General features: G+C 38.0%; 1 protein-coding gene across 1 annotated transcript in view; it reads right to left on the bottom strand.

Annotated features, from left to right (window-relative positions):
* Positions 1 to 168: 168 nt before the first annotated feature.
* The window catches only part of LOC123672562 (phospholipid-transporting ATPase ABCA1-like), a 28,692-nt gene continuing 17,994 nt past the window's right edge, over positions 169 to 10,866 (bottom strand). Inside the window, exons 12-21 of the mRNA XM_045606710.1 lie at positions 9,636 to 9,793; positions 9,442 to 9,515; positions 7,432 to 7,769; positions 6,827 to 7,030; positions 6,166 to 6,439; positions 4,749 to 4,874; positions 4,493 to 4,633; positions 1,940 to 2,671; positions 642 to 1,087; positions 169 to 391 (exon numbers count right to left, since the gene is read on the bottom strand). Of these exons, the coding sequence (XP_045462666.1) occupies positions 308 to 391; positions 642 to 1,087; positions 1,940 to 2,671; positions 4,493 to 4,633; positions 4,749 to 4,874; positions 6,166 to 6,439; positions 6,827 to 7,030; positions 7,432 to 7,769; positions 9,442 to 9,515; positions 9,636 to 9,793 (2,577 nt within the window). The 3' untranslated portion in view covers positions 169 to 307. The remainder of the gene's footprint in view (positions 392 to 641; positions 1,088 to 1,939; positions 2,672 to 4,492; positions 4,634 to 4,748; positions 4,875 to 6,165; positions 6,440 to 6,826; positions 7,031 to 7,431; positions 7,770 to 9,441; positions 9,516 to 9,635; positions 9,794 to 10,866) is intronic.

Here is a 10,866-nt window from a genome sequence, read left to right as displayed (position 1 = left end):
GAACTAAAGGAAAATCATTCTACTTTCAATATCGATTTATCTTAATTAATAAGACCATTTCCACTCAAATCTTTGAGAATCAACCTTCCCAGTTCAACTTCAAAGTGACAAAATCTAAACCAAGAAATACGGAATGATCAGGATAGGTAAAAAAGGCAAATCAAGCACAAAGTTTTCAAACTCAAAAATATATTTACAATTCTCATCAAAATATTTCATTTCTCAACACTTCATTTTGATCGTTTAGATTCGTATTATTTCTTGATGTGAATTGATACAATTTATTCAGTTGCATTCACAACCCCTTTCAGCAGCAACGGCAACACCTTCTCTTCTTCTTCTTTGGCATATTATCTTCAGTCTTTTGATGCTTTGTGAATGTTAAGAATACCTAAAAAAATCGGAAAATAAGCCTTTAAATTGAACTGCAGCATGTGTACTGAAAGTCGTGAAAACACCGAATCTATAGCCACTATAATATATCATATGTGAAATAAATACCTCTGTAATTTTTTTATGTTTATAGTGAATAAACATTATATTATATTATTATTATAACATATCATAGGTAATTTGATTGAACTAATCGAAAACATAATAATCGATCAATCATTGAAAGAGAATAAAAGATAAAAACTTGCCTGTTCCAAATTAGACTGGCATATAGAATAATCCTCAATATCCAGCTCTTCCTTAGCCCTCTCCAAGACACTGAACAGCGTAGACCATTTAGCAGATCTGTCCTTTATATAATAGTTCAACAGTTCCTGGTGCTTTTCTCTCAACTCACAGCCACGGAAATTATGTGCCATGAATGTCTCTATTGGCGTCGTGTCTCTATGTTCCAAGCCGCTGCTGTTCTTGATCTTCTTCAACTTGAGGGTGACGGTAAAACCTTCGGAGAACCTGCTCTTCAGATGTTGTGTAGAACCCAGACACTGGAAATTACCGTTGACCATTATAGCCAGCTTGGTGCAGAGAGCCTCGCACTCCTCCATGCTGTGGGAGGTCAGAATGATCGACTTTCCGCTTTCTCGGATAGCTGACAGGCGGTTCCAGAGATGGCGTTTGGTTCCTGGGTCCATGCCTACAATATCGACATAGGTAAGCCTCAAACTTGAAAAGAAATTGCATCCTTTCTGTTTGTCAACGAGCTATTGAAGCACTGAGCTCTCAAGTAATCAATTAGGCATTAATGTTAAGGTCTTTTTAGACTAGGTTCTAGGTTAATCGGGAATCAAAGGAAAAACTTGGCAGAAAAGGAGCAAGCCGCAACCTTTCTGTGCTCCAAGAAAAAGCGCAGATACTCTAGCGGAATCTTCCAGGGATGAATCACTCCAAGAAGTTCCTTCGAACCTGTAATACTGCAAGATACAGAAATTATCTGGATTTCAGTAGGAACGAGCTACACCTCCTCAGGAAGCACCTATGAGAATAGGGTGTAAAAAACTGACGAGTATAGATTTCGAGAAGAAGTGGAAGAGACTCCAGATCACCTAGTCACAGGATGCCTATCCATTGAACATTAACTCAAAAAATGCTTTTGGAGAGGAACCTGCAGGATCGAGGAAGTAACCTCCTTCAAACCATTCCAGATATTGGAGTTCATTGGAACTCTAGAACTGGAAGGTCTTGGTGTTGTAACTATTCTACTCTCATTTTTATTTTTCGGAAGTTTTAACGAAAACAGCCAAATATACGGCATTTTTGAACCCCTCATCTGGATAAACTAGCAATCATATCACAATGAAAATTATATAGTGTTTTTTCTCTCCACGGGTGCAATACGTGCATGATCAAGAGCTCCTAATGCCAAGACAATGCATCCTATTTTTAATGAATATGATCCTTCCAAGGTTCCTAGAACGAACACTAAGCTTTTTCGATCCCAATAAGAAAACAAATTATTAAGTTATGTTATCAATCAAGATTTTCTTACCTGTGGTAGGCTCATCCAGAAAGATGATGGGTGCATCTCCGATCAACGCGATGGCGGTGCTAAGCTTCCTCCTGTTGCCCCCACTCAGCTGCCTCACCTCCTTGTCCAAGTGCTGCCCAAAGTCCAATTCTCTGGCCAGTCTCTCCGCCATGTGGTCACAATCTCCCCTCGGCACGCCTCTGATCAGACCGAAGATCTTCAGCGTCTCTCTCGGCGTCAGATTGTCAATCAAGGCGTCAAACTGTGGACAGTACCCAATACGCCTCTGCACATCCTTCATTTGGTTCTTGATGCTGTACTGGTCGACCCAGCCGTCCCCTCCACTTATAGCTTCATCTCCCGTCATCATCTTGAACGTAGTGGTCTTGCCTGCTCCGTTTACACCCAGCAAGCCAAAACACTCGGATCTCTTCACCGTCAGATTGAGGCCGTTGACGGCGGTGAAGCTCTTGTACTTCTTGATAAGGTTCTTCAGTACCAGGGCGTTGTTGAACAGCAGCTCTTGAAGAGGGGTCTCGTGGACTTTGATGTTCTCGTTTTTGACGTCTTCATCTATGGTGGTGGGTGGTTTGGCTGCTATGGTTTGGGGGAAAATCATGTATTTGAGGTTGGAGAGTACTTTTAGATCAGCCAGGAAGATGATGCAGAAGAACAGAGCGGCGGAGACGTAGGTGTACACAATGCCAAGTGCTAAACCACCTTCGTCGAAGCTCATAGGACTGGTCCCATCAACTAATAATAATAAAAATAAAATAATTTAATATTTTTGAATGTGAATCAAAGTATATTTTTCTTCTGTCCGTCCGAAGGCAAAAATTAAATCCTTTAAATCAAACGTTATTCAGTGACGTAACTACACTGCGCAAAAAAATTAACGCACATTATGGAAATCTCAAATTTATTCTACAACTGAAGGTGTTGTCAATGATAATTATTTTTATCAGAATTATGCATGCATATGTTATCCACTTTCAACGTTTGTTCGTACCTTACAAATTAATTGTATTTCAGAAACTGTTTTTTGTTATATTTTTTCTGCTTCAATAAACTTATTTATTATTTATTATTATTTATTACTTTCAACGTTTTTCTTCAATACAGATGTTTTTTCCCAGCAGGAATAAAAAAAGATGAGATTATCAGATTTTGAATGTATTGGCTCCATTCTGAAATCAGTTGTTCTCGATCAATTCTAGTGATCAATAGTTTTTCTTTCGTTTGATTTTCTACACTCGATCGCTATGCAAAGCGAAACACGCAATTTGACCCAAGAGGAATGTGCCCAAGCGGTAGTTTTGCGAGAAGAAGGGTGGACATACACAAGAATTGCAGAAAGGTTTGGAGTTTCCCATACAAGTGTGTCCAGAATGTTGCAGCGATTCAGGGAGACAGGTATGAATGTCCGAAGACCAGGACAGGGTAGACCACGGGTAACAACTGCCATTCAAGAACGTTACTTGAAAGTTTCTTCGTTGAGACAACGGTTTGCAAACCGCTCGCCTCCTTCAAAATCAGCTGGAGAAAACTCATGGGGTGCAAATTAGCACTCAGACAATAAGAAATCGCCTCAGAGAATATGATTTAAGGCCTCGTGTCGCGGCAAGAGGCCCAGCTCTTACCCCAGCCCATCGAAGGGCGCGTTTGGATTTTGCGAGAGAGCATATCCATTGGGAAGAGGCTGATTGGGAAAGAGTTCTCTTCACAGATGAGTCTAGATTCTGCCTCTACCATTGTGATCGACGTTCCCTTGTATACAGACGTCCACATGAATGATATGCTCAGTGCAATTTCCTGAATACTACTGGTTTCGGGGGAGGATCGATTATGGTATGGGGTGGAATATCTTTGACTGCTCGCACAGACCTAGTGGTCGCTGATAATGGAGCTATGAATGCTGATAGGTATATAAGGAACATTCTTGAAGAGCATGTAGTGCCATTTGCCCCATACATTGGTGAGAATTTCATTTTTATGGACGATAATGCCAGACCCCATCATGCGCGCCTCGTTCAGGAGTACCTTGAAGAGGTTGAAGTCTCTCGAATGGAATGGCCAGCAAGAAGTCCAGATCTCAATCCGATTGAACAGGTTTGGGACAACCTCAATAGAAGGCTGAGAAGTTCAGAAAATCATCCAGCTACTCTTAATGACTTAGGAACCCAACTCAGAGAAATCTGGGAAGGATTAGATCAGAACATTTTGAGATCACTCTTTTTGAGTATGAACCGTCGTTGCCGAGCTGTAATTAACGCAAGAGGTGGAAATACCAAGTATTAAATCACTTATCAGCATTCCAGTATTTTGAAAATTGTTTATTTCTCTTCTTTCACATAAGATTGAATTTTTCTTCCATTTAATGTGTCTTGTTTCGTTCAAAACCTTCCCGAGAGAAGATAAAAAATAAGTTATAAAGTCAATGTAGAGTTAATTTTCATTAAAATTAAGATTTTCAGAATGTGCGTTAATTTTTTTGCGCAGTGTATATAAGTCAACATGTTTCGACGTTCCTTTCTAGTCCAAAGTGAACTGGTAGATACAAAAAAAATTACTCACTTTTAAACGATGAAGACATAGTAAGGTTGAAGGTTCCTTCTGTCACTACATAATGAGGGAACAACCTAAGTATCCATTTCAGGATAGCGTAATCACTTTTCAATAATCTCAGTATGAACATGACGAAAACTGCGGGAAAACCTGTGGAAAATTTTTATTCATTCTCAAACATTCGACTCTCATAAAATAAGAGGAACCTTAAGAAGTTCCTGTAGGAGCTGGAACATCTAACGAATCTGAATAAAGGTAATTTTACCTGCGGCAAAGCTGAGGAACCACATCCTGGAATAGCCAGTAGATGGAACCGTGAAGAAGAAAGAAAATATATACATGAACGGCATAACAACTATACCAAAGTCGAACAGGAGCAAACTAAGGTAACCTGAAATTTAAAAAAAGGTAAATGACGTTTTTAGTACAATTAATGGACTAGTTTAGTGATGTTGATAATACTATATTTGACAAGATAGAATTAAAATATAGAGCAAAACTGATAAATCAGTAAAAAAATTCTGAAAATCCATCAATCAATGTATGAGAAATAGATTATTTAAATTTACGTATTTTAGCGCGGAACGTCTTTGGTCTCCGACTCTTCTGTGACGTCACGCTACTTGCCTGTGATCGCTACACCATAAATTACGTTTAAATACTTAGCCGCGCCAAGGTTCTCGCGCCGTTTGTAGTTGTACAGTGTAGTTTTAACTCGAGTTTTTTTTTTATGTCACCATAATTGAAGAAGGCTTCATGGAAGGACAAAGTGACAATTTGCCTAAAATAGATATATTCGCAGTGATGGAGTTTTTTTCTTCAAATCCATCTTATGTCAGTGCTGAAATAAAAGGAGATAAACTTTTCAAGTAAGTATCTACTTTTGAGTTTGCTTCATCATGGTTCATCTTATAACGATGATTTATTAAAAAAACGTTTCATAAACAGTTTGTAGTTGAGTACTGGTTGTTGAAGTCTATCCATTATCAATGGCAAAACATTATGTGAGGAATAAAAAGAAAAAAGAGAACAAAGTAATGTTTACTGCCCGTATAAAATCAGGTATGAAGCAATTCTGATCTTCACACACATATGAAGTAGTTTTAGATCCAATTAAGTCACGCCTCATTAATTTGCACCACTTCTTCCTTTGATTCATGTCATTTGGTACATGAAAAAACAATTTATTGGGGTTTTTAATTGTCGTGCTTGCACACATAGGCACAATACAATATTTGTAGGATTTTTTTTTTATTTCAGCCATCGTGTAACGAACAAAACACGACACGAACGGCACAAGTGATTGTACACCAATGAATTCGTAAGCACTCTGCGAATACCAGTCGCCTCGTGTAAGTGGCGTGACGTCACACACTAGACGCTGCGTACTATGAAATTATTCTTCCAAGCGCAACTTCAAAGTCCCATAACTTTTTCATTTCTGGAGATATTTCAATGATTCTTCCACATTTTTGTTTCATTTTACTTAAATTTTTAGAATTAATCCTTAACAAAAAAATGAAAACTAGTACATTCTTTAGCATTAATATTATCTATTTTTGCTGAGCACGTTATCATCGCTAGGAATGAACGTGTCAATGCTTGGTTCAGTCTTAAACCGTACTGAGCTGTAAACAACGGTGAGATACCTCCACTAATACTGTATTAGGTATTATACTTACTCAGATGCTCAAAAGTAGCCAGGCCTGATGGTTTGATGATAGAAAATGAGATTACAACAGCGACAGCAGGTATCAGATACGTTAACAGATCGGCAATGAAGGAGACCAACCAGAAAATGAACACGTTTATACCAGAGACGAATTGTAGGTGCTTGGCTTGACACACTCTTTCTTTTATATTGAACATTATGTAGAAATTTCCAATGTAAGCAACTGCAAGCGAGATGGCCATAAGGCTGTTTACTGCCTTGCTTATGTCTTCAATCTCTTTATCCTGAAAGAAAAGGAATTTCAAATAATAATAGTTTCCTTTATTGTTCTCTTCAGAGAGATAAGTCAACCAACTGCGTGATCATAAATAATCATGAATTTGAATAAAACTATATCATAACATGAAGGTTACTACTAAATATCTCATTAAGCCTTAGACAACGATAGAGTTTTAATTTGAAATTGTTCACTGTTGTGAAATATTTTTTGGTACATACAGAAGTCAATAGGTCAAATAAACCAAAAAAAGATCATCGAAAATGCAATACTTCAAGGGAGGTTAGTTTTATTATTGATGTAGGGCTACCATATTATTGAAAACATCTATTGGAAGAGATTATTCTTATTGCGTATATCCGAAAAAAGACGAGATATTAAAATGTGTACTTACCTGGTCGGTCTTTTTCTGGGGTAGAGGATAATTGATGAAATTCAGTTGAAAACTATCATCTTTCACGAAACTGTTTATCATCATCTGCAAAGATAGTGGTAGAGCATGGTAAACTTCGTCACTGAACCAGGCTACATGGGAGTCCTTGGTATTGGTTGCACCTATGATATATGTATATTTGAAAGCGTATGTATCGTCTGCTGTCTGTAATTAAGAGGAAAATCATAAAAAAAATAAATTTTTTCTCCGATTGACAGCAAATATTAATTTTGGAGCCACATATCAATCAGCAAAGTATTTATTTTCCTGCCTAGACAGGGGTCTGCACCAGGAATCACAATCGATCAAAAGCAACAACGTGTTAATGATTCTGATCAGTGTTTGGTATAATATTCATTGATTACCTCCAAAAGGGCCAGACCATCAACAGCGATTATTTGTATAGCGTTATTGGATCGGTTAAGGGATGAAATCGTTAAAAAAAAGATCGTTGAAGAAAAAAAGCTGCTATTTAATCAAGACAATGCGTCGTGTCATAAATAAAAAAAAAGAAATTGAAAATATCTGATAGTGGAATTTGAAATGTTTTTTTTGGAAATCCTCACCTTGTTCAAGATTTCTCTGCTAATATCCTCAACTAGGCTGTAAGGCTGATTCTGACCCTTCAATAATTTGATATAATCGTTGGATGACTCGCCATCTACCAATGTTAAGGGAGTGTAATAATCGGAAAGCGAAAATTCTCTAGAGTTTTGGCTCTTCTCGTCACTAGAAGTATTAGCTGCATAAACTACAACAACTATATAGATAATCGGCAAAAGGGTCTTTATTATTTCCATCATCCATGACCGTATGGTAACCAGGAACTTCTTCAAGAACATGGCTATGATCTGGTTCTTGTATAAAGTCATTCCCTCTTCCATATAATTTGTGTTTATTGTTACTGCGAAAATATTGATATTATTTAAGCATCAATTTTCCTAATTATATTTGGACAAAAAAATAAATATTTTTAGTAAAAAGTTCTCCATTACTAATAATGGAACAATACAAGCTTCGAATACATGTTGAAATTGTTCAAATTCTCTAGAAAAAAGGTGAAACTTTGAAAATTTGAGCTGTTGGGGCAAATTAGTGATGTGAGGAATCAAAACCGTGTGCGTCGGTCAATAACAACTGAGAATATTTCTGCTGTAGCACGTAGTGTTGACGAAAACCTAGGTTTGTCGATTCCTTATCGATCTTGAGAATTAGGCATTCCAGAAACGATATTACACCGTCTTTTGCATTCAGACGTAGAGCTTCAGCTTTTACAGTTAAGTTAACACAAGAAGTCAAGCTGAACGATCACCAGCAACATCGTATCTTCGCTGATTGGATCCTTGAAATACAAATACAAAAGAATTTCGTGTGCTGATAAATATTGCTTTTAGAAGGGAAAAAATACAGTTGAAGCAAAATCTTGGCTTGATGAAGAGTTTCCGGGGTCTGCACCAGGATAATCAACCATCATTGATTGGTACGCTGAGTTTAAACGTGGTGAAATGAGCACCGAAAACGGTGAACGCAGTGGACGCCCAAGAGAGTCTGTCACCAACGAAAAAATCAAAAAAGTTCACAAAATAATTTTGAATGACCGTAAAGTGATCGAGATAGCACACATTGTGACGATATCATCTGAACGTGTACATCATATCATTCACAAATATTTGTACATGAGAAAGCTGTGTGCAAAATTGGTGCCGCGCGAGCTCACAATCGATCAAAAGAAACAACGTGTTAATGATTCTGAGCAGTGTTTGAAGCTGTTTAAGTGCAATAAACCTGAATTTTTGCATCGTATGTGGCAATGGATGAAACATGGCTCCATCATTTCACACCGGAGTCCAATCGACAGTCAGCTGAGTGGACTGCACACGATGAACCGAATCCAAAGCGAGGAAAACATAACAGTCAGCTGGCTAGGTTATGGCATCAGTATTTTTGGATGTGCAAGGTATAATATTCATTGATTACCTCCAAAAGGACCAGACCATCAACAGCGATTATTATATAGCGTTATTGGATCTTTTAAAGGATGAAACTGTTAAAAAAAGGCCCCATTTGAAGAAAAAAAAAAGCTGTTTCATCAAGACAATGCGCCGTGTCACAAATCAATGAAAACAATGGCAAAATTGCATGAATTGGGCTTCGAATTGCTTCCGCATCCACCGTATTCGCCAGATCTGGCCCCCAGCGACTTTTTCCTGTTCTCAGACCTGAAAAGAATGCTCGCTGGAAAGGAATTTAGTGCCAATGAAAAAGATATCGCCGAAACTAAAGCCTATTTTGAAGCGAAAGGCAAATCGTACTACAAAAATGGTATTGAAAAGTTGGAAGATAGCAATAATCGCTGGTATCGCCTTGGAGGGCAACTATGTTGGATAATAAAATCGAATTTTGCCAAAAAATGTGTTTTACTATGGAATCACAAGTTCGGTAAACAATGAATTTCGAAAAACACTGAACTTTGCACGCAACATGTAGCTTGAGGTTTTTTTAATACGAATTTTTAATTTATGAACCGATCTGCAGAAAACATCTAAATCGTCGAAAAAAAATATGAAAAATCTTACCATTAGTATATCCTTCCACTGTATTATTGTCCCTTTCCTTGGAGATCATCTTACCAGTTTCGTTGGTGCCAACTCTGCAAAACGAATCAATTACATCTAAGGTATATGGATAGAATGAACGAATCTAGATATTTGTATTATCTCAAATGGTCGAATGGTGAAAACGTCTTTGATACACTTTATTTTATACTTACTTCATGAACACTTCCTCCAGATCTGTTAGAGATATTCCGAAACTTCTTATACCTAATCTATCGGAGTAGTCCTCCAATTGAGACAGTAAATCTGGAAACGTAGACGAATATTTTTCTGGTAGAAGATAAGTTAACTCGGTCCCTGCGTTTGATTCGATCTGAAAGAAAGAACAGATGATTTCAAGGAATGTTGCATTTTCCACCACTCCATCATTTTCCACCACTCCATCTATTTTGATATATTTTTCGAAATAACGGGTGTTTTTTTCGAGGTATATAACTTTAAGTTGGCATTATTGTTCAAGATGGCGACCGATTTAACAGCTGTCAAGTGATTTATTCTCAGTTTGATTTGGCAATTCATCTTGAATAGACTCACGCCTGAACAACGCTTGCAAATAGTGCAATTTTATTTCGAAAATAATGGTTCTGTGCGCAATACGTATCGCGCACTACGTCCATTTTATCGTCGATAAAATCGTCCATCAGAGCAGTTGATTCGATTAACGATGGAACGTTTTCGCACCACGTTTACTCTTATTGATAACTCGCATCCCCAGAGACGCCGTACGGTGCGTACAGAAGAAGCTATTGCTGCTGTAGAGCGTAGCATTGAGGAAGACCCGAATGATTCTATCCGCCATCGAGCACAGGAATTGGATTTGTGTCCATACACTTTATGGAAGATTTTGCGGAAGGATCTTGGTTTGCGTGCTTACAAAATCCAAATGTGCAAGAATTGAAGCCAAACGATCATCAAGTAAGGCGTAGATTCGTCGAATGGGCCCAAAATGAGATTGCCGTTGTTCCCGATTTTCATAAGCGAATTTTGTTTAGCGATGAAACAACAAACAAAACTAACGCATTTGGAGTGAAGCTAATCCTCAAGTGTATGTAGAAACACCGTTACATCCAGAAAAACTGAGTGTTTGGTGCGCTTTATGGGCTGGTGGAATCATTGGTCCGTACTTCTTCAAAAACGATGATGGCCAGAACGTTACAGTCAATGGTGATCGGTATAGAGCCATGATTACTAACTTTTTCATTCCTGAATTGAACAATCATGATGTTCAGGAGCTGTGGTTCCAACAAGACGGCGCAACATGTCACACAGCTCGTGCTACAATCGATTTATTGAAAGATACGTTCGGTGACCGCCTAATTTAACGTTTTGGACCTGTGAATTGGCCTCCAAGATCTTGTGATTTAACACCGCTTACTTTCTGTGGGG

This window comes from Harmonia axyridis, chromosome 2 (genome assembly GCF_914767665.1).
Source record: "Harmonia axyridis chromosome 2, icHarAxyr1.1, whole genome shotgun sequence".
In the NCBI taxonomy this organism is placed as follows: domain Eukaryota; kingdom Metazoa; phylum Arthropoda; class Insecta; order Coleoptera; family Coccinellidae; genus Harmonia; species Harmonia axyridis.
This window is presented reverse-complemented; position numbering and strand designations above follow the sequence as displayed.